General features: G+C 42.0%; 1 protein-coding gene across 1 annotated transcript; it reads left to right on the top strand.

Moving 5' to 3' along the window:
* Positions 1-3661: 3661 nt before the first annotated feature.
* CH25H (cholesterol 25-hydroxylase) lies at positions 3662-4958 on the top strand (the record flags this gene model as incomplete). Its single annotated transcript, XM_084264454.1, has 1 exon — positions 3662-4958. The coding sequence occupies one exon, from the start codon at positions 3662-3664 to the stop codon at positions 4478-4480; it is 819 nt and encodes a 272-aa protein (XP_084120580.1). The 3' UTR covers positions 4481-4958.
* Between the last annotated feature and the right edge of the window lie 11704 nt (positions 4959-16662).

Below are 16662 nucleotides of genomic sequence, written 5' to 3'. Positions count from 1 at the left end.
AGACAGGTCTTGAATATCTCCAGAGAAGGAGACTCCACCACCTCCCTGGGCAGCCTGTCCCAGGGCTCTGGCACCCTCACTGTGAAAAAGTTCTTCGCATGTTGGTGTGGAACTTCCTGTGCTCCAACTTGCAGCTATTGCCCCTTGTCCTGTCTCCACAGACCACTGAAAAGGGGCTGGCTAATTCCCCCTGCATCCCATACTTCAGATATTTATAAACATTAATAAGGTCCCTCCTTAGTCTTCTTTTCTCTAGGCTGCGCAGTCCCAGCTCACTCAGCCTTTCCTCATAGGGGAGATGCTCTAGGCCCTTAATCATCTTCATAGCCCTTCTCTGGACTCTTTCCAGGAGATCCCTGTCCTTTTTATACCAGGGAGCCCAGAACTGGACACAATACTCCAGGTGGGGCCTGACCAGGGCAGAGTAGGGGGGAGGATCACCTCCTTTGACCTGCTGGCCACACTCCTCCTGATGCACCCCAGGATCCCATTGGCTCTCTTAGCCCCCAGGGCACACTGCTGGCTCATGGCCAACCTGTCATCTACCAGGGCCTGCGGCGGGCGGCGGGACGGGGCCGCTGCGGCGGGACGCGTCCGCCGCCAGGGGGCGCTGCCGCACGCGGGAGGCCGCCGCAGCCCCGGACGGGCCGGGGGCGCGAGAGGCGGCTCCTCCGCGGCGCTGCGGGACCGCGCGCCCCGGCGCGCAGGCTCTTGGGCCAGGTGAGTTGGGACGGGACGGCCCCAGGTTCGTCGCGTTTAACCAGCGTGGTAGCGACCTCTTCTAACATGAGCGGGGGGAGCGCCTCCGGCCCCTGTCCTGCTTCCCCGCTACTGCGCTCAGCCCGCGCCCCCCGCACCCTTTTTCGGGTAGAAGGCTCCGCGCGCGCTGGGATGTTGCCTTATCTCGGGCACAGCGCGGCCGTGCGGGGGGGCGGGGGGGAGGAGGAGGGAAAGATGCACTCTGCCCGTGATGCTGGGACTCTAGTTCCAGCGTGCTGACCCCGGTTTTCCCTCCCGGCGTCTTCTCTTCGTTTTCCTGCCCCCCTCACTCCTCTGCCATCTACCTTGTACCTCAGTGCAGCCTGAGTAGGTTTTTGCGTCTTGAGCTCATGTGGAATCTATTTAAGACCCTTTGCGGGGCCTCATTCCAAACTATGTGCCCTTCAACCTAAACTCTGTAGCGGGAGTCTTGATTTTTTTCAGACCTATTCGGAGTCCTGTAGCGCATGGGGAACTTTGGCAGCGTCGTAAACCGAGTGAAAAAAAGCTGGGGTTATATTGCGAATTAAGTACAGAAAGGAATTGCGCGTCCTTTGTCTTTTCTTCACGTTGTACCTTGCGCTGAGAAAGAAACCTGAGCTAGCGGAGCAGAAATACACCGTAAGTGGTCTGTGGTCCCTGAGCCAAACGGCACGAAATCGGTTGCCGGTGAACAAGCGTTTCCCCTCCCTGATGCATGAGGATTCCCGTCTCTGAGCCTGCCGACCCGTCGAGCCTGACGCGGTACCCCTCCGGGACGCAGCGCCAGCGCAGCCCGTCCTCCGCAGCGCCAGCAGATGGGGCGCGGAGCGCGGCTGGCGGCGCTGCCGGCCCTGCGGCGAGCGGAGCGCGGCTGCGGGCTGCGCCGGGCTGCGGGGTAGGTCCCCCTCGCCTGGCGCCTTCCTTGGGCTTTATGTTGCAGGTTATGCTAGTAATAAGATCGCGGAATTCCGTTATTTTTCCTCAAGGGACTTAAGAATGTTTTTCTATGAACTAATCTGCGGGCAAAGTGCCTGTTCTTTAAATTACAGCTTATAGGCAGCAGGGGTTCTAAAGCTTCTGGAGACTTCGCGTGGCTCTTAGGGGTTCCTTGGAGGAATGTCTTCAGGGCAGCCCAGCAATTCCTGTCAATCCCCCTTCAGGCGGATTTGGAATACACTGTAGCATAAATTCAGTCCCTGCATAATTCTAGCAAAATAGAATCACGCAGCACATCTGGGAGGCTTAATTTCGGATTGTAACTACATAAATCAACAGAAAGCATCTCACAAGAATATTTTCAGGCCCAGGCGGTGATTGAGTTACAAATGCATTTTTCATGTCCTTATTGTGAAGTGGAGGTCAGAGCAAAACACAGGCTGAAATGAAGCCCTTGGATATATATCCTCATGCATGAAATCAGTGTCTCTCACTGGGTTTTAGCTTCCCCATGCTCCACAGTCTGAATAAATTGAGTTCAACAGAATGGTCTCACAACGGCAGAAAATCCAAACCAGTATCTAAAATGTCTATGCAATGGGTAGAGTCCTTGAAGCATGTACTGTACCTGTCTCCAACAAGTAGCTTCTGATTGCCTGAATAAAAGCAGATAATGTTACTGTTTCAGTAAACTCCTTCAAGTCTGTGACCAGAACCTGTATTTCCTTAAGAGCAGAAACTCTTGAAGAGAAAACAGTTGACAGTGAGAGCAAACTGAAAGTGTTTGAGAGCAAACTGAAGTGATAAAAGTCCATGCATAGTTCAGAAAAAGTCACTGCTAATTAATCAGACTTAATTTTTGAGAAGCAAGGAAATTCTGTCTCCCATTTCCCCCAATCAAATTTCTTTTCTGAATAGCAAAGACCTAAAATCTTCTGAAAAAGCTAATAAAGTCATCCAGGAAGTTGAGCTCATTTCCAATATTAGAATAAATGCTGTACCTACAAAGGAGGTGAGTTCATAGGAAGCTGATGGCAAGTCCTGTTTCCCTCAATGTTCAAAGCTTTGTTTGTCTTTTACTAAAATCACAAAAGAATTAAATGTTTCACTGATTAGATCAATGCCTCCATCATTTCCCCTAAAATACTTCTAGCAGCTTAGAAGTTGATATTTGGTTAAAGGATCATTTACATATCATATTGCTCAAAAAGCTGTTGAGATGTGGAGTGAATATTGCAATGCTGCAGTAATACTTTGCCGCTAAGTACCTGTTTGGGAGCACAGTGAGATTTTACCTTCTATTCTCCTTGGCAACCAGGGGATATTTTATTCTTCAAAAGTCATTGGCTCAAATTTGCATCTAGTCAAGTCAGGTGCATTTTGCCTTGTCAAGTAGGCACAGGAGCATAAAGGACAACACAACCTCAAAACCAGATGAATATAAGTCCTAGCCACCACATTCAGACTGCAAGCGCAGTGTAGGTCTTAGCCTGTTGTCTACCCAAGGGGTCGTTAAGAAAATGTGTGTTTGCATACCTCCATTACCCACCAAACATCCAGAGGTTAGACCTGAGATTTAGGGACACATACATCTTTGGTAGCAGTCACACAAAAAACCCCAAAGTTGGTGATAGATGGTGTTTCCTTACCTACAAAAGCAAGAGGATAACAAAGGCTGACACAATTTTAAACTGGTGAGAGACAGCAGTTTTTCAAGTATGTGCACTGAGTGGAGACTTTCTCTGAATTCCAGTGTTAGAGCTCTCTATTTCTGCTTATTTTTCCTATCATGCAGGTCTCTCGTAGAGCCACAGCGATTACCCTACCCAGCTAATTTCAGCTGTTCTGAAATTGTATAACAGGAAACTTCCTCTTTAAAGCTACGTATTACTATGCAAGGAGGATTTCTGATGGGCGGAGTTTTCCCTCGGGCAGGCTAGATAAAGGCTTGCAGGATTTACAGACCTCTCAGATTGCAATCAGCATGAACTGCAGCCTGACAGGCAGCGTGCTGCTCCGCTACACGATGGATAGACAGCGGGACAGGTTGTGCCTCCAGTCTCTTTGGGACTTTGTCACAGCAAAGGAGCCACTGATCAAGTCACCGTTTTTTCCAGTGCTGTTTTCCTTTACAGCATACATGGCTTTCTGTCTGCCATATATTGCACTGGACTTTTTAATCACTAGACTACCAAGCTTGAGAAAATACAAAATCCAGCCACAGAACTATCCAACTCTTGGAATGATGGTGCCTTGCATTATTCAAAGCATGTATCACCATGCTGTTTTGATCTTCCCAGTGACATTTGTCCACTGGTACTGGAGACCAATGAATCTACCGGTGAGAGCTCCAGAGCTGCCAGAGGTCCTGCTGGGAGTAGGAGTTTGCCTGCTTCTGTTTGATTCCGAGTACTTCCTATGGCATTTGCTTCATCACAAGGTGCCTTGGCTCTACAAGACCTTCCACAAGGTGCATCACAAGCATGTGTCAACATTTGCTCTTACTACACAATATTCCAGTGTATGGGAATTGCTCTCACTGGGATTTTTTGCTGCTATCAACCCAGTGCTCCTTGGATGCCATCCTTTGACAGAAATGATTTTCTTCCTTGTAAACATTTGGTTGTCAGTGGAGGACCATTCAGGCTATGACCTTCCATGGTCAACTCACCGACTTGTGCCTTTTGGTTTGTATGGAGGAGCACCGCATCATGATCTCCATCATCTGAAATTCAAATCAAACTATGCGCCTTTCTTCACCCACTGGGACAAACTTTTTGGGACATTCACAAAGTCACATTAGAATTAAGGATATTTACCTGAGGATGAACTCTTATATAGACTACACTGGGACAATTATTTTTCAGAGACATACAGAAGATTGTATATTTGAAGCTGCCTAAAAAAAGCAATAGCTATTTATAAAAAATCCTCTTAATATATGTGTATTTGAATGTATTTTTGGAACTGCTTGTGTTTAATGACTGTAAATAGCGAGGTAAATATCTATTGCTTAAATTTGTTTAAACCAAAGGTGTAAGGGAAGCATTAAGAGACACTATCTCTTCTTTCCTTCTTTTCAGCTTTCATAAAGCATGTATTATATTACTGTATAATGTTTTATACATACGCCAGAACAATTATCTTACTGTTGTAGGATGATTTATGATGTAATCAGAAAAGGTACACATCATGGATTTTGTGAAGTCAAATGTACCAGAGCATATTATTGCACAATGATATTGTCAAATATTGCTCACAAAAAAAGGCTAGTTGGCTACCTGTGCAATAATTTTGATATTTATATTTTAAACTTTGATATACTGTCTGTTTTTAGTAGAAAATAAACATGGTCGTTCTTTTAAAATGTTGTTGTTTCATTTTATTCATTTTACTGTTCACATTAGGAATAGATATGATTCTTTTTGCATAGATGTTGTTTATTTGAGTTTCAGAGTTTCAGGGTTTTTTGTTAAAATACGGTCCTGTTATTTCAAAAGCAAATCACTTTTTCTCCAGAATCACACGTTATTTTTAAATAGTTTTAATTTTTTTAGAATATTGAAGAAAGCCATTTAAAAACCCATGGTGGAATTTTACTATTGCATTTGTGAGATGCTTGAATAATGTATGGTGTGAGAGCAAAACATTAAGCAGCCCTTTAATAAAAGGGAGCATAGGTCTTTACAACCACATCCACTATTTGTTATTTGCATGCAAAACCTGGCAGGGAATATAAACAGGTTTTCTACAAAAAGATGACTCTTTCAAGCAGATTTCAGAAGAATAGGATCAAACCTTTCAGGATACAGAACATGGAATGTAGAACAAAGCGACTACGTGTTGCTAGAACAGTCATATATAAAACATTGCCATGTAGTCTCACAGAAACCCCACAGAAAAAAGTAAGTGTGAAGAGAGAAGGAGGTCTTCCGTGTCTCATCCAGCAGAGATCCATATGGACTTCCTAGTTGCACTCCATAAAATTTTAATACTTATAATCTTCCCTCCTGTAATACTGATAAACTTCTCAGGATCGCGACTGAAACAGAAGTGGTGCAGATAATGCAGAGAGTGTGTAACGAACACTTACGCATTATCATCCAAAAAATGTCTTCATCATTATGCTATGTCTAGAGGGTTGTGTGACCTTACAGAGGCTATTTGTCCAGGAAAAGAGAGAACCCTTAGTATTTCCAGCAATGTGAACTTATAAAGGGAACAGCACTTTTGGACACTGCATCTTTTGGATAACAGGAAATAATTTTCATAAACATCTTCATAAACAGTATGAAATGCTGCAGTCTTACTACTTAACTATTCCCTCTGCTCTCTGGATAGCACAGAGGGGCAACCCTTCTTTTCAGTCCTAAGAACATGACACATTATAAGGAAAAAAAAGAAATGGGGCTTAAATGAATACAAAACTGGATGTTTTGCCATGTGTCTATTTGGCTGTAAGAAAGAATTCCCAATCTTTAAGTATTTTTAGGGTGTGCTCTAAAAGAGAAGGAAGTTGGTTTGGGTTTTTTTCTGTCACATGAAGGAGGCAAAATACAGTCTCTGATTTCTTTGTGCTGTTTAGACATTTTGAGGTATCCCAAAGTTACCCTCTCAGTTCTAGAAATCCCACTTAATTCAGCTTGGCAAATACCGAGCATCTGATGGGGGTGCTCTGTGGTTTCAATGCATTATACCTTATACTATAACTATATATTGTAATTATACACTATAACAGTCTGTTTCATGTACCATTTGCTCTCTAAGTAAGCAAGGTTAAGGCTAAATGGTACTTGAATATGCTGCTATAGGAAGCCTATGAGAAGATCCCACATGAAAGGTCATAGCTGAACCCACAGGGATTATTATGCTCTTTTGTGTGATGCTTAAGAGTTGATGCAACAAATAGCGTACTACTGGAGAAAGAGTCCTTGTCAGCTGCAGGCAAAACTATGCTTGCTCTTGTCTAGTCAAGTGAAATAGTCTCATTTGGCATCAAAGGCATAACGCAACAGCAGTGAGAATGATTGAAATGACAACAGGAAGAAGGCAATGTAGTGCATGATGATACTGCATACTTCTCTCTCCCTCCCTCACATCCTCAACATGTGCATGACTTCAGACACACCAAAAATGCATTTCCTGAAATATGGAATTTCCCCCAGGTTATATCTGTACCAAACCCCTTGCCAATCAGACCCGGAATATTGATAAGGTCTAAAGCCACCCCAAAAACAAACAAAGAAGTTGTCAAATTAAAATTTGACTAGTACCTGTCTGTAATAGCTTACTTAAATTCCATGCTAGAAGTAGCTGTACTTTGTCATCATGACAGAAATCTAGCATACCTTATCCCTATTTCTCCAGTGCTTTGAAGGCAGTTTAGGCTCTAAACCATGAGCGATTGAAACCATTTGCATATTGCATGTACTTTGAAGGACTTTCTCTAGATATAACTTTAGGAGTTTGTATGAGAAAAACTAATGAGCAGAAGACCCAGAAAACTTGTAACTTCAGGCCTTTGCAATTAAATGAAAAGCAAAATGTAGACAAAACTATGTATTGATGATAAAGCAAATACGAATTGGGTTTTTTTCCTGTTTTCGTTGAAAGTTCAGCACATACTGTACCACTGAGCGTGGGAGCACAGCACGTTCGGTGTATTGGTGGTGCTGAGATTTTAAAACAGGATTTTGCAGATGTTACTTCCCATATTTGCATTTCCCCATGGTCTTTACCACAAGTCTTTACCAGACAAGTAGAATGGCATGACACTCTATTGTAAGGGTTTATGTCAGAAAACCAAACCAAACTTTCTCTCTTCTGTTCTAAAATTCTCCTAGCTTCCTTCCTCATTATAATGTGACATAATGTGCCACACTGACTTCCTATCTAATCTGCCAAAAGCTAATCTGTTGTCATTTGTGAGTAAATACGGGATGTTTGCACAGACCCTTGAAGCTATAAAACACGATTTTTGATGTTGCTATTGTTCAACATTTATCTTTAAAAATCCTAATATAATAAAGGTCAAAGAAGTAAGATTTCCTACGTTTCTCTTAGTTCTTAGGCACATGGTTAAATACTGAACTCTGTCTGATCTTACAAACTGCAGGAATTCCCCAATTCTCACTGGCAATTTAGCACTATACTTCTCTTGACATTTAGGCAGAGTCTTTCAAATGATGCCCATTTGACCTTTTTGATTTAACACAATTACCTGCCTGCACCCCTACAAACTTTGTTGAACAAGTTATGGTTCTGTATCTGAAAAAATCAGTTATTTTGGACTCTGTAAAAATAAAAAATCCCATAGATTTATTCCCAGATTACCTTGGTTTAGAGTCTCATCAGTGCAAGCATACTATCTCATTTACATGTAACCTGCATCTAAAACCCAGGCTTTGTGTCCTGTGCTTGGCTGATGTGCCAATTTGCTCAATCATTTAGGCTGGTCCTGCATTGCTCAGTACAATCTAACCTGAAATGTCTTTGTAGCACAGTCTTGTGGTGTTTGCAATGTGTTTTTCTTGTAAAAACTACTGCCAAACAATTGTTTCCCAAAACTTAAATGTGTTTCTAATTTATGAAAATCTGAAGTTGCTTAGGACACAGAAAAAGCCCCGACACCCCCCAAAACCAACCAGCACAAGAATTCCAGACTTTAAAGGAATCAGAATTAATGCAGAAGGATCATTAGCTGTGGAAAAAAAATGCTGAATTTTTTTCAATCCTTCTTTTCAGACTTTCTTCTTTTTACAATTAAGATTTGAAAAGCCTAGTTAGAACCTCATCCACCAAACTGGGATGAGTGCCATGATTAAGGCTCTAGATGTGGACAGAGGGAGGGAAGGAGAAGGGGAAAGGAAACTGCTGTGTCTGCACTTCCACCACTGTCCCTGGGTGCAGCAGACACTCTCCATCAGGCATGGATGGAGTGCTCAGGGACGTCTCCTCCCCACCCGGGCACAGATGCTTTCTGCCCTCAGGTTCTTACCGCTAGAGTGGTAAGACTCCACATCTGCACACAGCTTTTCCTTTCTGTTTGCTAGTTCTCTGGAAATTCCCACAGCAGCGAAACAGTGACCTGTGAGAGGGAGCTCTGCCTTTGGTTAGCATAAATGCAAATATACTTTTGTGTCATCAGGCATAAGATTAAGTTAAAAAAAAACCCCTGCAGGCACATGGGCTGTATTGCCCCTTCCATGCTCAGTTTTGAGATAACAGGTTTTACGTGCAGGATACCGAAAAGCTAACAAACGAAGCTGGATGGTTAGTGTGCCAGGCAGGCAGAAACGTGACTACTGTGGTTTCAGGTCTATTGAGAGGAACTTCAATGCTACAGATACATGATTTGGGGGGATGTAGAAGATGTGCTACCTATACCTCCAGAGAGTGCTTAGATGGCAGGTTCTTTGATTTCCTCAGAACTAAGCAGAAAGCTGTTCAGGAGTTTAAGTAACCTAAAAGTCTAGGATGAGTTACAAAAAAATCTCTTTAAGGTGAGCAAGATAGACACTCCTTATCAAAAGGATATGAAGAAGAAGTGCTGTTAGAGAGTATATTGATGTAAGGCTGTTTATACACCTCTTCAGACACCCATGGAGGCTGTGAACGATGACACCCTAAGAAACAATGTGCTTGGGTTATTAAAAAGATCCTTTAAGTGATTTATTTACAAAACTTCCAGAAATAATCTAAATAGCTGACACAGTGGAATTTGCCATGGTATCCAGAAAAAAGTAACATGGGTGCTAAGAGATGGAGTGATTTAATACTGTGTAAGCATGCTCCTCCATGCTTGCAACTTACAAAACTTGCAAGCTCAAAGGTGGCCTAGTCAGTTGAGCTTCCAGAAAGATCAAATGCTTGCCAGCTGTCTTTTATCTTTTTTTTTTTTTTAATCCTAACAATCTTCTCCACTGGTATTCTCTTTTCTTGGTAACCCCAAAATACTTCCTTGAGCAGCTCCTGACAGCCTCATCTCCTCCCTTAAGAAAACAGCCTGAGCGCTGCCAGCTGCTTTGCCAGGTTTGCAGTGTTTTTTCACTTAGGCAGTCAGATGATCACTCCCTTGTGCCTGCATCAGTCAAGAACCCGTAATACATTGCACACACATGTCCTGCTGCAAATGGAGGCTTATCCCTCACAACCCACTTGCCTCTGTCCCATTCTCTCTCCTGCTCAGCTCCATACAGGCTGGTTTGTATTTCAGGTGATTTCTCTCTGGGTCTTTCCCTCTGTGAGAGAGCATCCCATTACTCACCTGCTACTCTAGAGCCCACTTGAGCCCAGCTAAAAGGAGTAGGAGAGAAGGCTTTCCCCTCTTAGCTCTTAGTACAGGGAAGCCTTGGTTTGGCTCACTTTGCTTGCTGAAGTGATCTGAGCTCATGGTTAATTTCTCTGCTGTGCAGTAAATGTGTTTGTGGGTGGTGGTGTAGCTCAAATGCCCCCGTGCTTTTTTTTTTCCCTGATTGGACAGCAAGTGCCAGATTCTCTGGTGAGGAAGCTGAGCAGACTGATGATGTATGAGGGGAAACATCTCTGGGGTGTCTGTGCCTGTTGGGTCAGCAGGGCTATGCTGACGTAGGGCTGCAGGATGCTGTTTGAGGGTGTGAAGTTTCTTGCCAGCAACAATTCCAGCGTGATCAGGCCCAGCCCAAAGTTTGACCCTCAAGAAAGTGCATAATGTCTTAGTAGCTGTGCTAGTAATGTGGTGAGGAAAGCAAAAGAATATTTAATGACTTGTTCCATGGAGTTGATTTTTTCCAACTATTGCCTTTGTTCCCACAGCCATGGCTCATTTTGAATTCAGCAGTGTCTGATGCTTCTTGTGGCTTGCCTGCAGGGAATTCCAGTTTCATATCTCCATTTTGTATTATGCAGCATGCATGTTTCCTAAGCCAGAAAGCTGAAGTAAAATCACTGGCTGGCAGACAGTCCATGTAGCAACACTCTTTTGCAAGTACCACAACTGATAGTTTTCTAGCTTTCTAGCAAATCCTTACACTCAGTTTATTATCAAAATCCCTGTCCCACCTAGGTCCAGTTTAACCTAGGTCCATTATTATTTATAACATTTATTTTGTGAAAGCTGTATTGACTTTGTTAGAAGAATTTAATAAAAACTTTCTCAGTACACATATCTAAATTTCATTTGTCAATAATTGGTCCTTTCAGATACCTGAAAAGCTGATGGGTGCATGTAATCTGCAAAGCACTGATACCTACACAAAGCAAGTAATGGGGCTTTATTTATTTCTCAGTGTAGATGTAGCACCTGCTAATCTTCTAGCTGGCTGTGGCAAAGATGGTTTCAAAAGCTTGTTTTCCGTGTTACAATGCATGTGATCCAAGGAGTAAAATCCAGTGTGGTAAGGGTTTTCTAATAATTACACTCTTACAGCTGTGTACTTAGACTACTTAGCCTCTTAATGTAAAAATTCCTGACAGCAGCATAGAAAAATGAATACAGGAATGAAAACAAGGTTTTGTGACTCATGTCATACCAAGGGCACTCATGTTTGGTCTAACTGCCTTTGCCAGTGGCTTCCAGGGAAGAATTGCATTGTCATTCTTGGGAATTTCGGGATGTGATTAATAGAAATGAATGTGTGGCATTTCTGGTGGTTGCCCAGCAATATGTGAGGTAGCTCATAATACTGCATATATATGCATTTCATATATGTATACTTGCAATATTTATATTTAAAAAACCCTCATTGCTTGTTGAATCTATATATGTGTGTGTGTGTGTATGTATATATATATATATATATATGCACACCCAAACAACTGTGATGTATAAGGTATGGTGTAAGAAAGCTGAGCTGGAGGTGACAACAAATCAGTCATGGCTGGTGGTTTGATAGAGGCAAGCTTGTCCACAGAGGACCAGAAGGGAGCACTGATGGGGAAATGTGGGCATGCACTCTCAACCTCAGGAGAAACCTAAGGGGTTTTTCTCCATGCCAAGACATGCTGACAGAGGAGGAGACAGCTGAAACTTGCATGGTGCGATAGTGTTGTGTTTTGCTCAGCTTTAAAAAGAAACAGTTACGCAATTACAGTGTCCATCAGGGTCTTCCAGTAATTTGTGGATGTGTTACACAACTCAGCAGAATTAGAGGCAACACAAGAGGTCTGAAAGATATTAAGTGCTCTTATATTTTATGAAAACACTAGCTGTGCAGAGGCAAGAGGTATTTACAACTTTTTATTTACCCATTTGCAAAGAGACAGGGAGAAACCAGACCTTGTTCATTGCATGAAAGCTGCCTGCTGCCCCCTGCACAAACGTGCAGCTTCAGATTAATTGTAGCCTGTACTGTCCTTTAGCTGAAAGCCAAACTAGATACAAAGGTGATGTTGCAGTGTGTGTGTTGGAAGGTGAGCTTTGAGGACATAGGAGAGGACTGAGGATTTTGTGGGACGACATAGAAAACCTGGAGGGAGCTGGGGATTTCTCCATCAGGGAGGACCTGTCAGAGGTTCTGTGGTTTTTGTGGTTGGACTGTGTAACTCATAAAAACAATCATTCACAGGAAACAAGGATTTACAAGCAGTTTTTTCCTGATTTGAACTATCCCTTTTTTGGATTTTTTTTTGTTGAAAAATGTGAAGATAAATGTGACAAAATTAAGGAGCTAACTCATGATCCAAACTGACCAGTTCCCCAGAAAAAAACTAATGATGAGTTCAGCAGTGTCACACTTCACAGGAAGGTGAACTCCAGAGCTTGAATGTCCTGCTTGCAAAAAAAAAAAAGAGAGCAGCTCTGCCAAGAGCTCTCTTGGAAACAAAACATTGGCAGACAGAGCACACGGAAAAGTGAGTGGTGAGAAGTGTGGAGTGGATTTTGGGAGTTAGCCTGCATGAGAGACATTCTGTGCATACTAAACCTATTTCTGTAAGACTGTTTGATGTGTTACAGTACCAGCAGTCTCTTGTGTCAGGAATCCTCTTACTTTCACTGCAGCAAGATGACTGGCAGTAGGTAAAAATGAGCTGCTATGTGTCTTATTTTGGCTCTTGCTGCATGTAAACCTATTTGAATTAGCTGACTCAGGTAGTGTGATGCATTATAGACACAGTGCCTTTGAATGATTTAATATATTTGCTGTTTTTCTTCAGAAAGTCTGCTGCATCACAGTATGACTATTTTGTCTAAAAAAGAAGCTCAACTAGTAAGGCTTAATAACAAATATGGGGCTGGTTTAATAAAAAAGGATTTAAAAAACAGGCGAAAAAAAAAAGGGGAGGGGAATGGCTACAAAGAGTATGTGGAGTATGTGTACAGATGCTCAAGTTCAGAAACCACATCACGGGTAGAAAAAAGAAACATGACCATAAAGGTCACTCATAGTTTGAGTGGCAAAAAACCACTGGGAGACTTGAAGTTTCTCTGATATTCACTGAGAAATGTAACTTCAACCTTGACTAAATAAACTTTGTTCTAAAACAAAGTTCCAAAGTCTATGGAAGTTAATGAAGGAAGGACCTATGAATTTCAGAGCTCACATAATTTTAGGACTGATAATTATAGCTAATGAAGTTTTGCTACAGAATGGCAGCAGTTCTCAGTGATGACCCTGAAATGTGATTTAATTGCAAAACTATGTAATATTCTGTATCTTTAATCATCACTGACCACCACAAAAATGTCGGTAGCATCATTATTGTAGGGGTTTTTTTCTAGGTCAATCACTTCTCTTTTAATTTATTTTATTTAGATGAGTTTAAGACCCAAGATTGCATGAAAGTAAACCATTATAGTTTCTTGGATTAGAGACATTAATCATCAAATGAAGTAACCTTTTCTGACAAGTATGGTATTCCACATTAAATTGAGATGAAACCACTGAAGAATTTTCCTATAAATTGCAAATTTCTTGTATTTGTGTCTATAAACTGTAAGGTCTTTGAAAATTGCATAGAGTAGTCAGGAAGCTATGTGTAGATTAAGTTCATATGGGTTTTTCTTTTTATATATGACTGTCTTGTAGATGCAAACAGATCTGTCCCAACTGTGTACCCTAGCCTCTAGCATCTTCAACTGTAGCAATCCATGCTGCCTACTCCCTTCCACTCCTGTTCTAACAAATACCTGTGAATCCTAAGCCCTAGAAAAACCAGCCCTAGCCTTGTCCAGCTCATCTGCCCTCCCAGTTCTGTATCCCCTCCACCAGAAATCTCCTTGCACAGGGCAGTTTCAGCTCTTCCCCCATACTCCCTTCCCCTGCTTCTACATGGCAGGTACATCCCTTCACTTATCAGAGAGAGCAAGCCCTGGGGCTGATCAGAAAAAGAAAACACTCCAGCTGGCTTTCACCCTGCCTTTTTTTTTTTAAATTTAGTTTCTCTTTAGCATGCGGCTTGAGCAAAAGACCGCTGGCTAAAACATCATGCTACCAGTTCCAGAAATACTTCCTCTTTTGGAGATCAGTTGAAACGAGCTGCATTTTGAGCAATATTCTGAGAGCACTCCCCTCACCTGCAGGTATTGATTGCATTGACGTGAGTTGTGCCACCTTGGCTGATGTAAGTTGTTTTGCAACTGGAGTAGATAGAATGAAGAAAAAAACACCTGAGTGGGATCTAATCCTTTCTCCCAGGTAGAAGCTCTGTTTTGGCTTGCAGCATACCAAGATGAAAATCAGACCTCTCCTCTGAAAAAAAGGAAGTGCTGATGAAGACTTTAGCAATGTTTCCTATGAGCTGAAATGAACATCTGAGTCTGGAAGCAGTGGGGGGTGGGGGGGGAGCTTACTCAAAAGTACAAGGATAGGAAATGTTTTCTGGGGTTTTCTGAACTTTGTAATACAGAAGGGGAATAACAGTCTTTAAGGACAGAGAGTGCGGAATTTTTCTTGTGGTAAAGGGGGAGTTTCCTTTCCATGCGAATTCCTGTGTTAGATGTCAAGCAGCATTGTGAAGGTGGTAGAATAAAATCTGTGGAAATGACTGGTTTGAACACTGGACAAGGTTAACTATCTTTGTCTTTGCAGCAAGGGCAGTTGCTCTGTACTGATATGTTTGTACATGAATTCCTCATTCATCCTCTCTCGGGTGGTTCCTGCCCCATCTTTTGTGTGATGCCATACTGCTTTGCAATGCTAGTTTTGCCTCCAAAAGCTTTTTGGTTCTTGGTCAACTTTATTACTGGACCTTCTTTTAAGGGAATGAAATTGGAGAGGCCATCAACAGTCAGAAGTGATGATGCTGGTTCACAACTCTTCTAATCACATACCGAGGACAATATGATAATGTGTGTCAAAGCCTTTAATTTAACAGGATTTGGGGAGTTCTATTTTACTGTGTACTTTTAAAATGATGGATAGGTTATAATTTTTGGATCATTTTTCTGGAAGCTGGAGTAATTTATTTTCTTGGAGATCTGCACAACTGAGGAAAGTTCTATCCTGTACTGAAGCTGTTAGGTGTCTGGACTTCATTTGGTTGGAAGTGTTCATTCCTGATCCCGTAAGAAGTAATGAGCAACGTAGATGATGCTAAATCTTAGTTGAATATATTCTGCATAGATCTATGACTGGTATTGCCTGCAAGTGTTTTACTTTTCAAAGTTGCCACAGGTGGAATGGAAAGGGTGAACAGGGTTGTGCAGTGCTGATGCAGTGGTCCAGAATTGTAATGAAGTCTGTGTGACTCTTCTAGCATTGTGTAGGAAAATTAGTCAGTCTGGATAAAAGATCAAGAGGGAAGAAACTCACAATCGGTGATGGACCTGCTTTCTTTAGAGGCAGTGAAGCTACAGCTCAAGCACAAAATGTGCCTTGTGTCCAGTTTCACCTCTTTTGCTTGCAGAAACAGAAACCTTGTCTCCTTGCTCCTTTCCTAGACAGGTGAGCTAAGGACTAAGAGAATAAATCTGGTGAATACTGGGACCTATCAGCTCAATAATGTGCAACCATTCTGAAAGAAATCATCTTAAGATAGTTATCTAAGAATTTAGTTGCATTACATTTATCTAAAACTCATTCTGAAGTGAAAACAGACAATGCAATCAGGATGCAAAGCTCTGGCACTTCATTACAAAAGTTCTTGCTAAAAATGTTTTCTTTGTTTGTTGTTTTCGTCTCTTAGTTTCATTTTATCCCATCCTGCCCCATCTCCGCAATGTTCCTAATAACCAGTTCCACAGGGTCTTACTCCCGTGTCCTCTAATACTCCTGAACATCTGCTCTTTCTCATTTCAAGCTCCTATGTCCTCCCAGAACCCATGGTGCACTGTAGCCATAACTCATGACAGCCCTGCAGGAGACATCTTGAGAGCAGCAGAGGACCTTGTAAGGGGGACAGGTTCAGCTCCGGTGTCTCCCTCCTCCAGGGGCCACATGGGAAGGGGCACAGAGATGTGCAGAGCTGGCTGGAAACCACTGCATGCATCACAGAAAAATCAGAGCTTTCTGTGACTTTAATTGCCTCACTTGGAAAAAACCAGTCATTTGGAATCTAACCAAGCGGGGTATTTTTCTTTCCATTTTTAGAAGGAAAGTTACATTATCTATTTCTTGGTATTTTTAAACTTTATATTAATCCAGAATTATCAGTTTAATTTGGAGACAAAACTAAAAGCATTGGATTTTGAAAAATGGAAATGAATCATTTAGATGTGTTGCTTAAAAGACTTTTTTTTTAGCCTCAGAAAAAAAACACAACTATTTATAAATTTCCTAGCTGTTTTAGTAATCCAAATATGCATCTTTCCAGCAAATAAGTTTAATTTTATTCTGGAAAAAACCAAACAACCCACCTACCTGTTATGTGAGAATCTGATGCATGACATCATTCCCAGAAGATATGTTTTCATATTTCAACTCTGAGATCAAAAGACAGTACATTTTCCTTCCTTATATTGCTTTACTCCAGTTTATCTTTTTGGTATAATATATCAAACAAATGCACGCCTATCATCTATTTTCCACATATTATGTAATAACCTCATTAATGAAACGCTCTTCCTAG

This window comes from Gallinula chloropus (assembly GCF_964237585.1).
Source record: "Gallinula chloropus genome assembly, chromosome: 5".
Lineage (NCBI taxonomy): Eukaryota > Metazoa > Chordata > Aves > Gruiformes > Rallidae > Gallinula > Gallinula chloropus.
This window is presented reverse-complemented; position numbering and strand designations above follow the sequence as displayed.